At 38.1% G+C, this 17865-nt stretch overlaps 2 protein-coding genes across 3 annotated transcripts; one reads left to right on the forward strand and one right to left on the reverse strand.

The window, feature by feature from the left end:
- Positions 1-859: 859 nt before the first annotated feature.
- Positions 860-11634, forward strand: LOC144633887 (uncharacterized). Of its 2 annotated transcripts, none has more exons than XM_078492809.1 (8): positions 860-986; positions 2228-2293; positions 2372-2427; positions 2553-2628; positions 4831-6890; positions 7676-7733; positions 7960-9821; positions 10317-11634. In XM_078492809.1, exons 1-7 carry the CDS (start codon positions 971-973, stop codon positions 8577-8579), a joined length of 2952 nt encoding a protein of 983 aa, XP_078348935.1. In that variant the 5' UTR covers positions 860-970; the 3' UTR covers positions 8580-9821; positions 10317-11634. The 2 variants fall into 2 exon arrangements, with proteins under 2 accessions (XP_078348935.1, XP_078348934.1); XM_078492808.1 differs by lacking the exon at positions 860-986 and adding an exon at positions 1924-2057.
- A 3333-nt stretch (positions 11635-14967) lies between these two features.
- On the reverse strand, positions 14968-17604 carry LOC144633918 (DCN1-like protein 3). The gene has a single exon (XM_078492847.1). It carries the CDS (start codon positions 17503-17505, stop codon positions 16603-16605), a length of 903 nt encoding a protein of 300 aa, XP_078348973.1. The 5' UTR covers positions 17506-17604; the 3' UTR covers positions 14968-16602.
- Between the last annotated feature and the right edge of the window lie 261 nt (positions 17605-17865).

Here is a 17865-nt window from a genome sequence, read left to right on the forward strand (position 1 = left end):
TCAACGATTCATCTATGCTAGGCTGGGATTTGTAACGCAAAACAGGGAATATATTTGTTTTGTGATATTTAAAATCTGAATCAAAAAGAAAAACAAGCGCTGGACAGTCAAATACGCACGTGCGTAGGGGGTAAATAACTACATATTGACATATCGACCGAGATTGAGCAGAACTCAGTTATTTTTTTCTTTATCGGAAGTTTGTGGTGGCGATATTGAGTTCACTGCTATTTTTAACTCCAAATATTGAATAGAAAGATTATTGAATAAAACCATGTTTTTTAGATCGCAACGGAGGATATTTAATACTGTGATATAGTTTTGCGTAAACAAAAGTAGTCACGCGCGCATCTCAAGAAAGCAAAATGAATACAGTGTAAAATAATCATATCTTGAAAAACGAAACAAAACAGAAATTAAAACAAAATCAGAGTGCAAGCCACCATGCTTTCTAATCTATCCTGATCCATGCGATAATCTTCAAGTTTTATTTTTACAATCTGCTTCCACGTCAGCAAATTTTTGATCGCAAAATAACGCGGTGTAAAAGTGGCGTGACAGAATCTCACCGAAAGAGAATATTGCTTCAGCAAATCGAAAACCAACATCCTCTAAACATCGTATACTATTTCGAAATGGTATCGAAACAACTTGCAAAGTTATTCATGTTTTACAAGCAACGGCATACTGAACAACTGTTCTTTGCAAACAAGGAAGAAGTTTTTGAAAGGATATAAATTGCGTGACATTTGATTTTTAAATGGTATACTTCGTCGGGTTAGTATTGGATTTCATGTAATACGCATTGATGGTGTGTCATTTCGTATCGTCTGATTATTGACGCGGCCGGCTGCTGGCCTGAGGCTATTATGTTACCAAAGGTCGATGTATATTCTGATGTTCTGCCGTGGATTCCATTGAAACCGAAAAAAAGTTCGTCTTGAAGGCTGCGGAGAGAATTTAAACAACCATGCTTGTACAACAAGGTAAGTGTAGTCGGCTTATTGGTCTAACAAGAGTTGATTGTTTCTGAAATCGAATGCGTGTCTTGACCGTGACACAGTCGCTTGAGATGAAATGTGAAAGACTTTATTCATCTGAATGGAATTGTTTACTTAATTTTTCTTCGATTTGTAAAATACATAAAAAACTAAGGGTGGGTTTAATAACGGGTTTAGCTAATTGGAACAAATTCTAAACCTCCGCTCTGTTATGTAAATGACAAACAGTGAACATGGTTCGATTCAGACGGTTAAAACCCGAGGAAGTCACATGAAATTCAGAATTCAAAAGAGTTTGTAAGGAACACGAAAGGCCAACAAAAGGTGTGACTGTCTGGAAAAATCATTTACGCTCGCAAAACCATGACCAAGTTTAGATTTTTATTGTTATTTTTGAGGGTGTAGATTAATCCGTGAGGCAAGGCCAGGGAGCAGGCGAAACGTATAAATAACAGATCGCAATTACTTTCGTTATTAAAATAATAATAGTGAAAGACTTTGTCCTGACAAGCCACAGAGCTAACACGAGGCTTCAAAAGGAAATGATGAATTTCCTTCGACTCCTGCTGACTTATGCCAATTTTCACGCAGGAAACGGTAAAAAACGTCCTCGTTACTTTCACTTGAAAATAATTTTTGTTCCCAATTTTATTGAAAGCGATCCGAGGGTTAGATTTTGAATTACGAATACTTGCACGTGTTGTAATGTGTTACCAGTAATTAAAATTGACCAATACCGGCCAAGGATTTAGAATGATTTCGAAGTGGAGACAGCCATTGTTGACACTCTGATTAAATCTCTGACGTCACCTTTACATCCGGGTTCTGTTGAATCGTAATGTCATGCCGTGCCCCTTTCCAAGGGTTCACCGGGAAAGTTTTTATGAGGAAACCGAAGGCACGAAAAGTACTCGAGATCACGTCGAGTTTTTACTGCACAAAACTCCTGCTTTAGGATGTCTTGGAATATCCAAAGACCTGACGGTGTCGGCGGAATGGCACCCTCGGAAAGCCAAGCGTATATGAGCCATGAACAACTTCTGAGTAACAGAGACGGTGAGACAGATAAGTCTTGTGCTCTTCCAGGCTATTTGTTTTCGTCGACCTTTCCCTTTGTTCTCGGGCTAGAAATAAAAAATAAATAGTTTATTTTAGGTAGTTTATCTAGCTAGTTTTATCTCGAATTCATGGCTAGGAGTACTAAATCGATAAACTTTTCTTTGCAGCTTTGGAGCGAAAGCTCTCGCAACGACGGCCTCGACAAGAGCTCGTGAACAGAGGCATTATGCCAGGTATTGTAATTACAGAGATTGTCATTTAGCCTAACTTCACTTCTCTTCTTGAAAATAACTGTTTGTTTGTCGTTTTAGCGGTCAGTGCAGCACCAGGAATTCTTTCTCAAAGGACGAAACTCGAACGAGCGAAGGTTAGTTTTGTCACTTCGCTGTGTGTGTGTTTGGTTGTTGAAATGTCTTTTGATATTCAAAGAGATTAGTAAATAAAATGTGTAGGCATAAAAACATAACCACCTCATCGCTTTGTGGTTTGCAGACCGGCGATATACTGCAAAGAAAAATAAGAACAAGACCTAATCGGGCTCAGCTGATCCAAAGACACATTTTGAAAGGTAAGCTTGTGGTTTTATTGTGTTCTCGAGCTAATAGTTCTTGTAGCGTGATATGACAATTTGAAGGTGTTTTGACTAATCACCACCTCTCAAAGCACGTATGGAGCTAACTCTGACTTTAATGTCAGTTTCGATGAAGTGAATTTTAAGGCTTTTACGGTGGAATTTATTCTTTACGTTATTTTGCCCCGTCACGGATGAAATTTATACGCGTGGATTATTCGGAACAAATGTTTGTTTGTAAATTACACTGGATTCCTTCAAATTTTTTTTGTTCTTGCTCAGTCATAGCACACAAAGTAAAATAATTTATTCCATGTTTCACATAGTTAGTCTGTGAAGATAAAATGCTGTATAAAAGGCCACTTATTCGGTTTCATACCATGGTTTTGCCTGATTGAACTGAGACTTTTTGTTGCATTAGCAAACGTCATGTACTTTTCGTTCATTTTCCGTAATATACAATCATGAATCACGGTATCATTTACGATGGAATGAAAACATATTTAGTCTTCACGCTTGCTATTATCTAATACAGCTGGTCGCTCTAGTTTATCAGAAAAAGTCGAATCCAAGCATTAATTTGTCTCTTTGTACAATTTAATCCAAGTTCATTAAATGCGTGCATCAAAATGTGTATTGACTCACATGCAGGTAGTCATTAATCGCGTATCCATTTCAGTGAATGGAATTTATCACTGTTGAAATTGGTCTTTCGAAAAAAAGGTTTCAGACTACCCAAAGAGGTTAACTGAGACACTGACTTACTTCAGTAGGAGTATTCTTTTAAATTTTATTTGTACAGTACAAGTTCGACTCCATCAAAACCCAGTTAAGACCAATTAATTCTGCAGAATATTTTGAGATTTACTGATCTGACCACATCAAGACTGTCGGATCTCTGTGCTCAGTTTTGAGGTTAAACGATGTTGCGTTGATTTGTTCGACCTGTTGGTGGCTTATCTGACTTGATATTGTAGAATTTAACATGGCTTTTGTGCCTATTATTTTGTTTATAAAAACAACTCAAAGATCCAGCCCTTCTTTTACTTCAATTTTTATTTCACAATAGGGCAATTTTGCCATCAGTACCCTTCAACCTGTTGTGAAGTATTTTTTCTAGACTTTTTATAGTATTGATTGTCTTACGCACTTATTTTCCTTCTTGTTTTTATCTCAATGTTTAAAACTTTTTAAAGCTATTGTTTGAAAAGTCTGCTCTTAGCAGGCCATCTTTTGCCTTTATTTTTTTAACAATTAAATGAAAGAAACTTATTAAGTACATATAATTAGTTGACAAGCGACTGACGCCAATCCGTCAGCATGATTTCTTTTTGTCCTCAGGGATGAGGCTTCATTATCCTCCCCCACACACAGTTCTTTGCTTTGTACCAAGAGTATACCCACACTAGTGAACCTAAAGTATAGTCCCTCCAGTGTAGACAACTTCCATCATAGCTCCTCGCAGCTTCTTTCAGCACCTCTTAAAAGCTTAAAGGCATTTTTTACATATGGAAGTATCATTTATAGTGGAATAATTAATGGTTATTCAGTAGTTTATTGTAGAATATAGACTATTATTCACAAGTGTTCTTTCTGTAAATCCTGACTCCTTGTTTCTCTCTTTTGCATGGTCAAAATAAATGTGAAAACCCCATAAAAACCTGATAAACCCATTGTTTGGAGTACAAATACCATGAGACATTTGTACTAGTTTCACATGGAGCTGGATAATATGAGCCCACACGCCATACACTGTAGTTCATTCAAACAGTTCTAATCAGTTGACTTACTTATTTTATGAAGATTTACAATATTTCTTGAAAGTTAAATTTGAAGGTCATTCAAATTATTTCTCATCATTGCTGTTCAAAATTATTGAATACTTGGAGGTTCCCAAAACCAAGAACGTTTCAAACTGTAGACCACCAGTTACATTCAAAGCACTACAAGTATATTAGTTACATAATACGTCATTTTATTGCACTTTGTTACTGGTTAAACTCTATAACCAGTCAGTTGCAAAGAAAGATTAACACTGTTTTTCTAATTACTGCGAAATTAACTGGGGTTGAGAATTATGAAAATAAACAACTGAAGGCAATGGCCCTAATGTGCATGATGTCTAGTGTAGAGAGGTCAGTTAAATATAAGAGTGTGTTAACTACAGTTAAGAAAATAATCATGTTTTACTTTCCACAGAAACACCTGGTGCGGTGGATCCATCATTGATTGACAAGCAGATGAGACTGAAAAGGAAGAAACTAGAAGACAACCTTAACGATAAATTGTCATTTAGACCTGGGCCTCTTGAACTAGTGAAGGAGAACATTTTGGAAGCTGGTACTGCAATAAGCCAGGCGGTGCAAGAGGGAACTGTGCCATTTACATGTACTGATACCGCAGATTATTTGGATTCCTTGTCTCCTGAGAGTATAAGCGACTCACCAGAAGCGTCTCCTTCACCAGAACCAAGCCAAATCGCTTCCCCACCGAGTGTTGCATCCTCGCCAGGATCAACATGCATTACATCGACAGTGCAGGCTCTTGCTTCCTTGCAGGCACAGACTCAAAAACACACACAGCAACAACAGGAGAAACAGCAGCAGCAGCATCAGATGTTTTTACAAGGACAAAGTAACCAGCATTTCACAACACCTTCCCCTCTGTCAGCGTCTTTGCAGGGATCCAAGAAGGAAAGCAAGTCTCGCAAGAAAACAGCCAAACCAAAAGTTAAGAAGTACAAGTATCATGAGTACAGGCCGCCCAATGGTGAGGTGCAGAAGAGCGATTTGCCGTCAGACTCTCCTTATGGCCTGTTATTACAACAGCAACAACTGTATCTCCAGTTGCAAGTATTGTACCAGAACTACCCGCATCATTGTATGCTACCTTCCATTCCAGAGAATGTTAAACTTGGAATGAATGCCACCAAGAACAATAATGGTGCTGATTCTGAAAAAACTGTTAAAATTGAGGACATGAGGGTTGTTGATATGAGAAGAGCTTTGAAGGAGCGTGGGCTTCCTGTGTTTGGTTCTAAAACTGATTTAATTAAGCGGCTGAAAGAAGCTGGATCCCTTGTGACACCAGCCGTGTCAAGCTCAAGCGCACCACCTGTTGTAGTCTCAACACAAGGACAAATAACAACGTCGGCTCCAAGTTTTTCTCAGGCTCAAGATCTTTCAAAACAAACAGGCCATCCAGCAATACACCGGTCCAATTCGTTACCTTTGCAAAATGTAAATTTTAACACTGTGGAGCAGTTAAAGATGCAGATTTTGGCAAATAATCAAAGTCTTCAGCAGCTCAGTGTCCCTCCCGAGGTTCAGCAACAACTTCAGCAACTCCAGTATTTGAACCTTCAGTTACAACTTCAACACTTAAACATCCAGCAGCAACAGAACATACAGCCAAAACCTCAAGACACCCCAGCTAACAGTCAGACTGTAGCTGTCAAAAAGGAAAGTCTTACGGATAGTACTTGTTCTTTTAGTCAACCAGCTGATCAGAACCAAGTTCAGGACCAAAAGCCTTCATTTGCATTATTGCAGCAACAGAGTCAACACCTGCAGATGTCGCCAGGAAGTCGTTCCCCTCAGATGCCGCAACAGCTGCAGATGCAGCAGGTAGATCATGTAGATCAGGCTCTGGCCCATTTGCAGGAACAGGCTCAAACTCTCGACTTAAGCTCGCCGCACATTGACTCTAATCCCGGCAGTGTTGAAAGTCAGATTCTGTCTTGGGATCAACAACATCCACTGTTTGATGGCGAGAGTGAATCTTATCCATCGCCAGGGTCTCAACACTCTGACATGTCAAGTTTTTCACCTTTGCAAGTAGACCACTTATCCCATAGTATGGAAGCATTACATAACACTAACCTATACCAGGGTAATGCAAAACCAGACAATCATCCTATGCAGAGGTCGTACTCAGAGAGGACACCATCTGACGGTCCTGACGATTTCTTCTTGATGATTCCACAGACCAAGCCTCGTTCAATGTCTGAGCCACAGTTCCCAGTTTCAACTCACAAGCGATCCTCGTCATTTCCGACAATCCCATATACCACTCCCCCACCCAGCTACGAGGCCCACATGGCTTCACAATCATACAAGCAGCACAGGAACATTTCTCTGGGGGGACAGATGGGTGGTGGGTTTGCTGTGACACATGACATAAGTCCTAAGCATGAAGACATGGATTTGCCACTGGAATCTGTTATTCAAGACAAAGAATTATCTCAGGAATTACACAAGGTTTGCTCAATTAGATTTGTCACCATGTAGCTATAAATCCTTTCTGTGCTGTTTAGATAATAGGGACCTTTAGATCAGAGTATGAGTACAAGATTGAGTGCAAGTACAATATTTCAGACATAGTGCTTATGCTTTCAATTATCACGTTTCGCATTAATCTCCTACCAAAAGTCTCCTACCTTATTATAGGAATATAACGAAGCATTTTAACAACGCGAACAAAATATACGCATAATAAAATTAATGCGAATTTAAGAAACTTCTGGTAAAATGCTTATAGTAAACATGTTTATGTTAATTAACATCCATGAAATTAACGCGAATTTTAAAAATTCGCGTTAATAACATGTATCGTTAATTTCCTATAATAAGGTATTCTACTGTTCAGAGTGGAGTGAGGGCTTTGGCAATGTATCTTACATGAATGATAGTCTTAGTACAGTTACATACTTTTTGTGTTTCTGAATGATTGTCAGCAATACAATATATTATGAAATTGTACTAGTCATGTAGATATGTTTCAAGGTTATATGCTATTGGCAACATGTCTCATTTTAAGTATTTAGTAAGACTAGTCAGAGTAGTGAGGGAGGTGTTGATATTTTTTGTGCACCGTCACCATTACAATTTCCTTCATGCTGATAAAGCTGCACTGACCACAGTGTCTTTGTTTTAATCATTTGGAGTCGCTAAGAAACAGTTTAAAGTTCTAAATATTTTGCCATTTTGTTAAGTATGTTTTTCTTTCTTAAAATTCAACTGTTGTTACTGTTTGTTTTGTGTAGGCCATGATGAAGAATTTTAGTTCACTTGATCACGATGAATTACTTGAAATACTTGGAGGTATGTATATTGTTTACTCTGATAGCACTAGTATGTTGTCAATCAATCAATCAATCAATCAAACTTTATTTATCGAGGGTGACAAAATAGTTTTTCAATTAATAACATTCTGTAATTATCTCTCGTTGTAACATTCTGTGATTATCTCATGGTTATTCTGTCAAGTTTGAAAATGTCTTTAGTTTTGAAGTAATGACATGTTGTACTCTGCTAATTTGTTTTGCAGAGCCTCGCACTCAAATGCCAATGACTACTAGTACATTTACTGGAGTAATGTCTACTTCACAAGTATCTCCTATGAACACTCAGACAACCATGAGCAAGTCACCAAGTTTTGGATACCTTCGCACTCTGCCAGCGCATAACTCCCCGAACAGGATGTCAAGAAGTTGCGAGGATGTCAGCCAATTGCCTGTTCAAGGCAACAAATTTCCTCTTCAAATGGATAATCATAATACTTTGTCTGATTTTGACCATATGTTTATGAGCCCTTTGTCTCCTATGAAAATGGACTCTTGTGATACAGATGATAGTTCAAGCCTTATGTATCACCCTTCTAATTCTATACCTATACCGTCAACAAATGGCGGCATTGGAAGGACAGATAATTTAAGTTGGCTTGACTTAAGCTTGTCACCCTCTGCACAGCAAAATGCTCCACATGGCGGCAATATTGAACTTTTGCATAACAACAATAACAAGGGGACTCCACCTACATTCTTGTATGACCCTGCGACTGCATTCAAAGGCGATGAAACTTTTCCGTTATCACTATTTGACTTAGAGACACCGACAGCTCTTCATCCACCGTCTGACTTTTCAGAAGCAATGGATTACTGCGTATAGGTTGTATTCTAGTCGATAGCTTGTATATTTAGTAACTAACATAATAAATTAATAATTATTAATAACTTGCAGTTTATTAATAATTATTATGAATAGCAAAAAATAATATTGTAATTTGGGTATCATGATTGTACAGGTTTCAGGTCATCATCATTGTACAAAATAACTAATTTCTCTAAGTACTTCATATATCACACCTTACACTGTACCCTATCATAAATGAGACTCTAAGTCATTGTCCTTTCATTCTCTAGAAGTCATTCCAAACTTACATACATGTAGGTACAATTATTTTCTGTCTTGTGATTCTGGTAATGTTTTGTGAATACACTTTCACTAATTTAACTGTTAACATAGGAAAGTAATTTTAACATGCTGTTAAAGTGTAAGGAGAACATTTTTGGATGTTTAAATATGGTGTTTTTTATAAAGACAAAAGCAATTTTCATTGTAATTATAAGAAGATGTTGTTCAAAACAACTTATACTTCTCTTTGTTGTCACATCTTAACTTTAGTTGCATCATTAATGCATTATTAATGGTACATTATTGTGGATCAAAATAAACTAACCAATCTGCTGTTTGTGTTACATAGTTTGTTGTGAAATTGATAGTGTTGTGCTCAGAGTATGCTGTGTTCTGGACTTAAAATGTGTGTATGTGCTTCCACTAATGTTACGATCACCAAGGTTTCTGTCAGTTGTTTTATGTAGTATTCTTGTTTCGTAATCACATATGTTCACTACAGTATGAAATTGATGGTGATTCTGATTAGCACTAAACCCTAGATAGATCATTCACACAATTTTAAAACAATTTAAGATAAATTTTGTGTTCCAGCAATTTCTTTTTGCTTCCCTTGCATAAATAGCTTCCTACACTACATTACGTGAATTTTTTTTCTACATGTGATTTTTTTTATGTTTGATAGCATTTGTATCCCCCCCCCCCCTCTCTGCCAAGAATATTTTGACTAAGAATTAATATTATCCTAACTGCAAATAGAGACTACTGTGAGGGAAATGCTACACAATATGTCTAACAGCTCATGGAAACTTGATACTGAATTTTTTTTAAGGGTAAAAGCAACAGCATTTCAGTGTCGCAACATTTTGAAGTTTCTGCTCCTTTAGTTACACTATTGTTGCACTTAGGTTTTGAGTAGAGGTGTATTGTGCTGTTTAGTCCAGTTTCCCCATATTTTTCTCCTTTCTTCTGCGACTGCTGCTTGACATGCTGAGAGTTCATGTAAGCAGGGCTCGAGACTAACGGTAGCCAACTAGCCAAAGGCTAGTAAAAATGCAGTTTTGGGTAGTAGGTTTTGGCCTTTCACTAGCCAAAATGGCTAGTGAAAAAATCAGGCATTAGTGGCAAGAAACCGCATTTATTAAAATCGTCTTTCAGAGAATATAACTAACAAGTAAGCTGTTGACATTATAGAATGTGAAGCTTAAAACAAAATCCTAGTTGACAAAAACGCATTTACATGTACAATTTTTATAGTGAAGAACAAACTTGTCAAAGCCCAATTTTTTTAAGGAAAAAAAAACATGAAGATTTAAGGAACATTTTACGGTTAAAGGTTTGAACATTGTCACCCATTTTTTTCACCCTTCCCGCCTCCCTTAAAAGGAGAACTATGCTTAAAAATTGTGGCTAGTAGAAAATCAGTTTTGGCTAGTGAAATCAAAGCTGTCACTAGCCACTTGGCTAGTTAGGAAAAAAGTTAGTCTCGAGCCCTGTGTAAGGAATGAACCACCAACTGTACAGCAACATTTTACAATGTTGCTATATGAGCTAACTCACAATGTGATTGGCTTCACAGGCTTGCAGGTGGACTAAAACCATTGAAATATCACATAACTTATTTGTCAAGTTTTTTTTTATGTAAATTATCAGCTCAGGTAGATAGAACCCGTTGCTAAGCAGTTGATCTAAAGCGACTGGAATTTCTGCCCTTAGTATCAATCAAATTGGATAATTGCATGAATCAAGACTGCCCACCCTCCTCCCCCCTCACCCCAGACCTGATAAAAATGTCAGGCTTGTATTCTAAATAGCTGTGTACTTGATTAATAATGTAAAACATTATCATGATTCCTCACCCTCCAAGATAACTGAAAAAGAAAATAACAAAAAGAGAATAAATAGTATGTTGTACAGATGTGTTTTTCAGTTAATCCTAAACAGCCTAAAATAGGCATTCTTTGTTGGTACAAAGTATGAAAAAAATAACATGAAATGCTATTTCACTGCGTGAAAAACTGTTATTTAGCATGCAGTAGGAATGTTATTCAGAAAGTTCATCTACTTTTGTCTAGATGTTATTACAGTAAGGAGACAGTCTCCTGCATTTAAAAGTGTACCCAGCTCACACACACACACAAGAACACAAGGGTCACTGAAGTAATAGAAGTAAAATATGTGACTGATTACTAGACTGTTCACAGCCTTCCTATTTTAAAAGGCAACAGAATTCCTCACCCCCTTGCGCCTCCCATTTTGAAGCTGGCATCCAGTTCTCTTGCGATTCTATTCCCGCGTTCAATGATCACAGAAAGATGAAAAAATGGAGGACTGTGAACAGTCTAACTGATTCAAAAATTCTGTCTGTAGGGGACTGTTATCTTTTTCATTTTTGGGTAAACTAAATCCCAGTAGGACTCAGGAGTATATATTCAGGGTTTAACTTTTTTGTTGGAGTGGTCAGTCATTTTCATATTTGCCTGTGAACTTAACCATCATCTAATTGTTCGCGATTCACGATTCACCAACATGAGTTACTTTTGAACACCCCTTCCATCCTGCACATTTATAATATTTAACCTTTGCAAATCCTTGGGCATTTTTCTCAGGAGTGAAAAAAGACAAGCCCTGAATATAGACAAATAATAAACTTCTGTAGCTGTACTTCAGTGTGTTTTGTTGGGTTCACTTTCTGATCTGTCATTACTGTGACATTAAAATAATCAAGATCAATTACAAACTAGAGTCCTTTATTAAATATTATTAGTACTTGTCAATGTTTTGAAATAAAATTTAATTCAGAACTCCATTATTGTTGCTGGCATTTTTGTATTCTTTTGTGGTCAAGAGGGTGAAGTGTTTGGGGTGGTTGAGGCTTTATTTCAAAGGTCAAACCTAACAACAGCACCTCAGGCATTTTTGCCGCTGATGGAGACTAGGAATGAACAAAAGGGAGGTGAAAAAGAAACACTAGTCACATAAGTGTGTCCTCAGGCTCCTGTGAGGAGTCCCACAAGGAGAAAAGAAAGCTTTATTTTTTTTGGCCAAGCCTTTCGTTCCTTGCCTTTCTTTTTTGCATCCTTTTGTTCCTAGTCTACATTGCATTGTAATTACCGGTAATGAATGTCTTTTACACAACTTGTGGTTCCTGCTAGAATATTGTTTGTTGGGCAAAATGCTAGAGGCTCAAACTTTGACAGTGCCAAAGGGGGACTATAAAGGTGTCTCACATTTATCTTCTTGTAGATAATGCCTTGAAGAGCCTGATAACACATGGAACATCACAAACAATGTTCTAGAAAAAACGTCCTGTTTTCTTGCTTTGTAGAAAAAAATAGACTCTTACTGAAGATTAAAAATACATTAATTTTTTACTTTTGCGCTTTTAGAATAGTAGTTTTTGTAAAGCTAAATGTGAGACATTGTTTGTGGACCAGACCTTTCTAGGTAAATTAATTGAAAGTAACCATATTACCCTCACCCCTTGGAGGGTATTTTCTACCACTTGTAGTCTATGGGGTCTTAGCTGTGAGATTTTGGGCAGTTTTGTTCTGCACTTCAACACCTTTCCATGTTAAGGGATAAATAATGATTGACGAGTCACCACGAGTTACTCTGTAAATTGTGGTTTCCAGGCTTTTGTCTGATTTCATTTTTTTCTTGGTTCAACTAGCACGTTCACTAAGTGTATGTGAACAGGGCAGGTATGAATTGAGTAAGATTTTCTGTGGTGTCTGAAGTGGCCAGGCAGTACAAGCAAGAAAACAAGTAAAATTTCGCCACATTTTGTAATAGATACGGGACAAAGAGGAAAGAACAGCTAAGGAAAGGGGCGGGAGTAAAAACTTCCACTGAATGAGAAAATATTTTTTAGTGTGGGGCACAACCAAGCACCAAAGGTGCATGCCATTTTGAACCCCCAAAATTATGAAATCTAGAGGTCTGAAACTCCAAGGGCCAATTATTTAAACAAAGTCTGCTGTTAAGATTAAAGAAGATTGTGGTCTAAATCTGGATGTACCCTGCAATTAAGAAGTTTAACCATGAACTAACAAACAATAGAAAGATAGACCTGCTTCTGAGAAGATTAATCAAAACGTCGTTGAACTATTTCTTTGGGAGTGGCATGAATGCATGATGTCAAACTGAATAGCCATACTTGTTAATTTAGACTCCGCTTCCAGGGCCGTACCTAGGATTTTTTGTCTGCGGGGGCAAGTTTTCCTGGTGGGGGAAACTGGGTTTTTTTAGTTTAGATTTTTTTTTCTTTAGTGTTCTTAGCCTTTTAGTTTTCCTGGCAGGGGCAACTGCGCCCCTGCTCACTCGCTAGGTACGGCCCTGACTTTGATTTTCATGTCTAACATAGACCTTGTTTAAATAATTGGCTCTTATTTTTTTGCATCTTATCTCAGATATCTCAGGGAAGGGATTGTGTGCCTGTGTATCAGGAGAGTTAGTGTTTCATACCTTACAACTCTGGAAAAACTCCTAACCATGTCAGGGGGTCATTTCCTTCCTAAAGACTCCTCTGCTAATAATTTTTGGTTCTGTTTTTTCAATTGATTAATTACCATTTATGTTAGAAAGGAGACTGCTAGACTGACAAAACAAAAACTCCTAGATTCCAATCTAGACAGTTTATCGCCATCTGAAATTAGCACCTACATAGTAAAAAGAAAAAACCCACCACAAAAGAACTTAATTTCAGAGGTGATAATGGGGCTATGAATTATCACATTTGCAATTTTAACATATAATCTCAATTATTATCTTTTATTTTAAAAATACAGTCGAATCCATCCTAATTTCTTGAACCCTCGATTTTTCGAACCTCCCAAGAACTTGAGCCTAAACTCATTTCCCTTCCCTTCATCGAACACTGTAACTTTACTCCTGATTACTTGGGTTACCTGATATTTCAAACCAATTTTTGTTTCCAGATTTAAAAGATTGGGATTGCAGTGTACCTGGGGGTGGGGGGCGGGGGGGTGGGGGTTACTTGGGCAGAGTTTCCAACCCTTTTTGAAGGAAAAAAGGGAGTATTTTTAGGGCTGAAGGTGTGCGCCTCTAGGGGGGTCTGGAAGCATGTTCCACCGGAAAATTTTGCGAATTTAGGTTCTCTCAAGTGCCATTTCCGGCATTTTGACATCATTTCTGAGTTATTCTATAAGGTCTTTATTCTTTTCACAAACATTTTTGGTACTTTTCTTTACTTTTGCTGCACTCAGATCGCAAAAAGTACTAAAAATTAGCAAATTTTCTTTTGTTTTCAGAATTTCATGATAAATCGGGAGAATCTGATATAAATCGGGAGAGCGGGAGGCAACGCATTAAATCGGGAGACTCCCGATCAAATCGGGAGGGTTGGAATCTCTGCTTGGGTCAATTTTTGTTGGGTATGTGCCGCTGGCCTCTCAGAACCCCTGCCCCATTATAGTCATATTCTATGGCCAATTATAGACCCCATCTTAGTCACTTTTGGGTAAATGTAATTTTCACGACCCCAACTTAGTCACTTTCTGTTTTTGCGTCTACCGTATAAATCCTTTTAACTAAGTCATTCTAAGCAAAAGAAGATCCAAGTTATCTTAACTTCAATGGACGCAGAATAGCAATTAAATACCGTAACATGAATGTGGACTTTGTTCTGGACTAAATTGTGCAACTAATTAATGTTCAAGTTGTGATTTCAAGGCCGGAAATTTAATGGGAGCGGTTTGTCAAATATTAAACAACAGCAATAAGTATGGTAACATTTTTTTTTCGGCGAATCTTTCCGTTTACAAATCACAACTTACCAGAATTTTCTTACTCTCAAAATCACCGAAAAGTGTGACCCCATTCTAGTCACCCTATAAAAAATGCTTGAAAAGGCGACCCCATCATAGTCAGTCCAGTTGTGAAAATGCGACCCCATCCAGCAGCACATCCCCATTAGCCCATTTATAGGAAGTGATCCCCCCCCCCCCCCGGGCACTGTACTTGCAGCCCCAAACAACTCCAGGGTCCTGAGAAAAGAGTAGGAAATTGTTTACTATGAAAAATAATTACAAACCATGCAAGGACCCAGTATTTAAAATTATGTCATGTTGTTATTTTCTCTTGACTACAGTTAAAATTTTTAAGGTATTACACTGCAATCTCAAACAAAATAAAATTTTAATTTTGCTTTTCTGTTTTGAAATACATTTTCTCCTTACTGATTGTAGGAGATTTTTGTTACAAGTCAGTTTTGAAGAATTTGGCCCAGGTGTGGGGGGTGGGGGGACTCCCATATCAAACAGATAGGGATGCTCCTCGGAAATTTTTGAATTAAACCCCTAAAGCAGACCAATCTGGGCATTACTTGCGCTTTTTTGACCCCTAGAAGATACCATTTTAGAACATTTTAAAATTAAATTTTTTTGGGATATATTTCTATATTTTTTTGTGGGCAACTCTAAACGAGACCTTTACCACTAAAAAAACCGGCGTTTTGCCTGGAACACCCTAAGAGAGACCAGTATCCCTGTCTCTTTCATATGGGAGTTCCCCCCCCAGGGAATTTGGTGGCTCAGGTAGACAATAATTATGTCTCAGTTTCCACATTTGTTAGCCTGGGGGGGTCTCCCTGTTTCTTTCGTATGCGAGTCCCCCTAGGGGAGTTTGGTGGCTCAGCTAGACAATATGTCTCAGTTTCTAACTGTTGTAAGCCTGGGGGGGTCCCCCCTTTTAAAATGACGGGGATGCTCGTCGGAAAATATCGAAAACACCCCTAAAAGGTACCAGAATCTCATTTTGTATGTGTGGCCCAAATTCATCTTCTCTCCGGACAGGTACCAATTCTAAAATAACAGTTTACTGGCACTGGTTCAAGAAAATAATTCCCGTCATTTTTCAGTTCGATAACATTAAAGGCAGCTAAAAATACGGCGAAAAGCCTAGCGGCGGTCATTTTAAGTTTAAGCGCCCTAAATGGTACCAATCCACAAAATGTACTCCCTTAAAAGTATGACGAGCATCCAATCATATTTATAGGGAAGTACCCCCCCCCCCCCCGATGTAAGGTTCTCACCTATCAGTTTGACAATGTACATGTATTGATATTGCTAGGGGAAATTTGATGTGGATTGTTCCTTGTTAATAGCACAAAAGTGTAAAACTGCATAATAATAAAAGCACTCTGAATGCATTTTGTACACTAATTAATATTACAGACTTGCAGCTGTTTCAAGAAAATATTTCCTATCTATACCTCTCTCCAGTAATAATTTTAGTGAAATTTTAACGATCCGTCAGCGGACTGCTAAGTGATTAAGCATGTGGCATTTTAAAACTTACTAATAAATTTAAAAAATAAATTAATTTTAACCTCTCATTTCAAAACTTGGCCAATGGTTTTACAAACACGGCCAATGATCTAAAATTGGCTTTGCCGTAATAAATGCTATTTGATCGATAAAAAAACCGTTTTCGTCGAAAATGAAATTGTTAAGATTGGAATTTTAGTCTATTGAAGCAGTTTCCAAAACAAAGCCCTCGGCTGTCGTGTCAACAATGTTTCGCGGACTGTGATCGCAGGCCATTCGAGTAATGAAGCATTCCCTAAATAAACTACCCGTGGTTCTAGATCGCAGCAAAAAACAACAGGAAACGAACTCAGTGAATAATAAAATTTTTCCTTTACGCGATCGGCGATGGCAAAGTTTTTCCCATAGTTGGAGATAAGATCGAACATGTTTAAGCTCACTTCAAAGGATTACTGCCAAAGCATTACGAAATTACAGAAAGTCAATGTCTAGAAACTGTACGAGCTTTCTTCTTTGATAATCCCGTTTTCCTGTTTTTCTTCATGAATCGCAGCGTCATCCTTGGTTTGCTGCTTGAATAGTTCTCTTTCCGATTCTACAAAATCGTCAAAAAGACTTGGCCATGCCTCGGAGTCATCGTAGTTCTCAAAATCCGGATCGATTGCTTCGGTGAAATTTAAAAACATATACCAAGTATCCCGTGAAATTCCCCGCAGTTGCCTGTTTTCTAAATAGGCAAACCATCGGTCCAAGACAGCCGGCACGTTCCTTGAAAAGACAAGTTTCCAAAGAGGAAGTGCGATGTTCTTTGGCAAGGCCCGTTGGCCTTCTTCGACGTCAAGTCCAAACTTGAACGTGAACCGATATAAATCCTTGAATTTCTCGACATCGTTTGTTACCTCGGCTTCTAGTTCGGGAAATTTATTTTGTAGTCCCCTTATGGAGTCCACTTTGAGGGCTTTGCAGCCGTCGAAGAATTCTGTTCTCGTAAAGCGACACATTTGCGAAGCATTGAACTTCCACGCTAGAACAAGAACGACAAACTCTGTCGGATCAACTCCTAAATCTTGACAAAACTTCTCCATTCCATCCGCAAGAATAGAATCTTCGGTATCGTCCTTATATTTAGCAAATAGGGCGGCGATCTTTGATTCGTCCACCTCTTGTTTTGAAAAGGGGAACGTTCTCACTACATCATTTGAACTGTTTTTGCCCATTACGCCTTTATCAGCCGCTTTGCTCTTGTACGGTTCGTGCATTTTGCTGGCGTGTGGTGGATACGAGTGATTAAACGTCCTGCTTGTAACAGTGTTTGTGGTTTGCTGCGAAGGCTTTCGTTGAGCTGTATCAGTAGCTGAGTCACCCACACAAACTGAACAACACTTACCCATAACCTCAAACCGCTATTTTTGTATACCGACGCGCAATTATCGGCAACGAAACGAAAAGTTTACATGGAAGGGCAAAGATGAATGTCGTGTTGCAACGCAAAGATGTCAACTTTTCTTACGCTAGACACCACGTGACCGGATATTGATAGTCACAGCAACTTCCGGTTTTAGAAAACGCATATATTTTGAGAAAACGTCCTCACGAATTTTCATTTTGTTTCCTAAAATAAGTTAAAACCCACTTACTGGGAAAAGCCGTTTTTATTGTAATATTGCCCATCTACAACACTCCTCTCTTGACAACAGTCATTTGTATCGTCTTTTCCATTTTACTGCGTTCTTCCACCCTTGATAAAACCT

This window comes from Oculina patagonica, chromosome 12 (assembly GCF_052425735.1).
Source record: "Oculina patagonica isolate OP01 chromosome 12, crgOcupat, whole genome shotgun sequence".
NCBI lineage: Eukaryota > Metazoa > Cnidaria > Anthozoa > Scleractinia > Oculinidae > Oculina > Oculina patagonica.

Bases quoted from the DNA above. Each gene is read 5' to 3' on its own strand.
- LOC144633887 (XM_078492808.1), top strand. From the start codon at position 1,958: ATGTCTTGGAATATCCAAAGACCTGACGGTGTCGGCGGAATGGCACCC. The intron at 2,058-2,227 runs GTGAGACAGATA...TTTTCTTTGCAG, and splicing joins ACTTCTGAGTAACAGAGACG to CTTTGGAGCGAAAGCTCTCG. The intron at 2,294-2,371 runs GTATTGTAATTA...TTGTCGTTTTAG, and splicing joins GAACAGAGGCATTATGCCAG to CGGTCAGTGCAGCACCAGGA.
- LOC144633918 (XM_078492847.1), bottom strand. From the start codon at position 17,505: ATGGGTAAGTGTTGTTCAGTTTGTGTGGGTGACTCAGCTACTGATACA.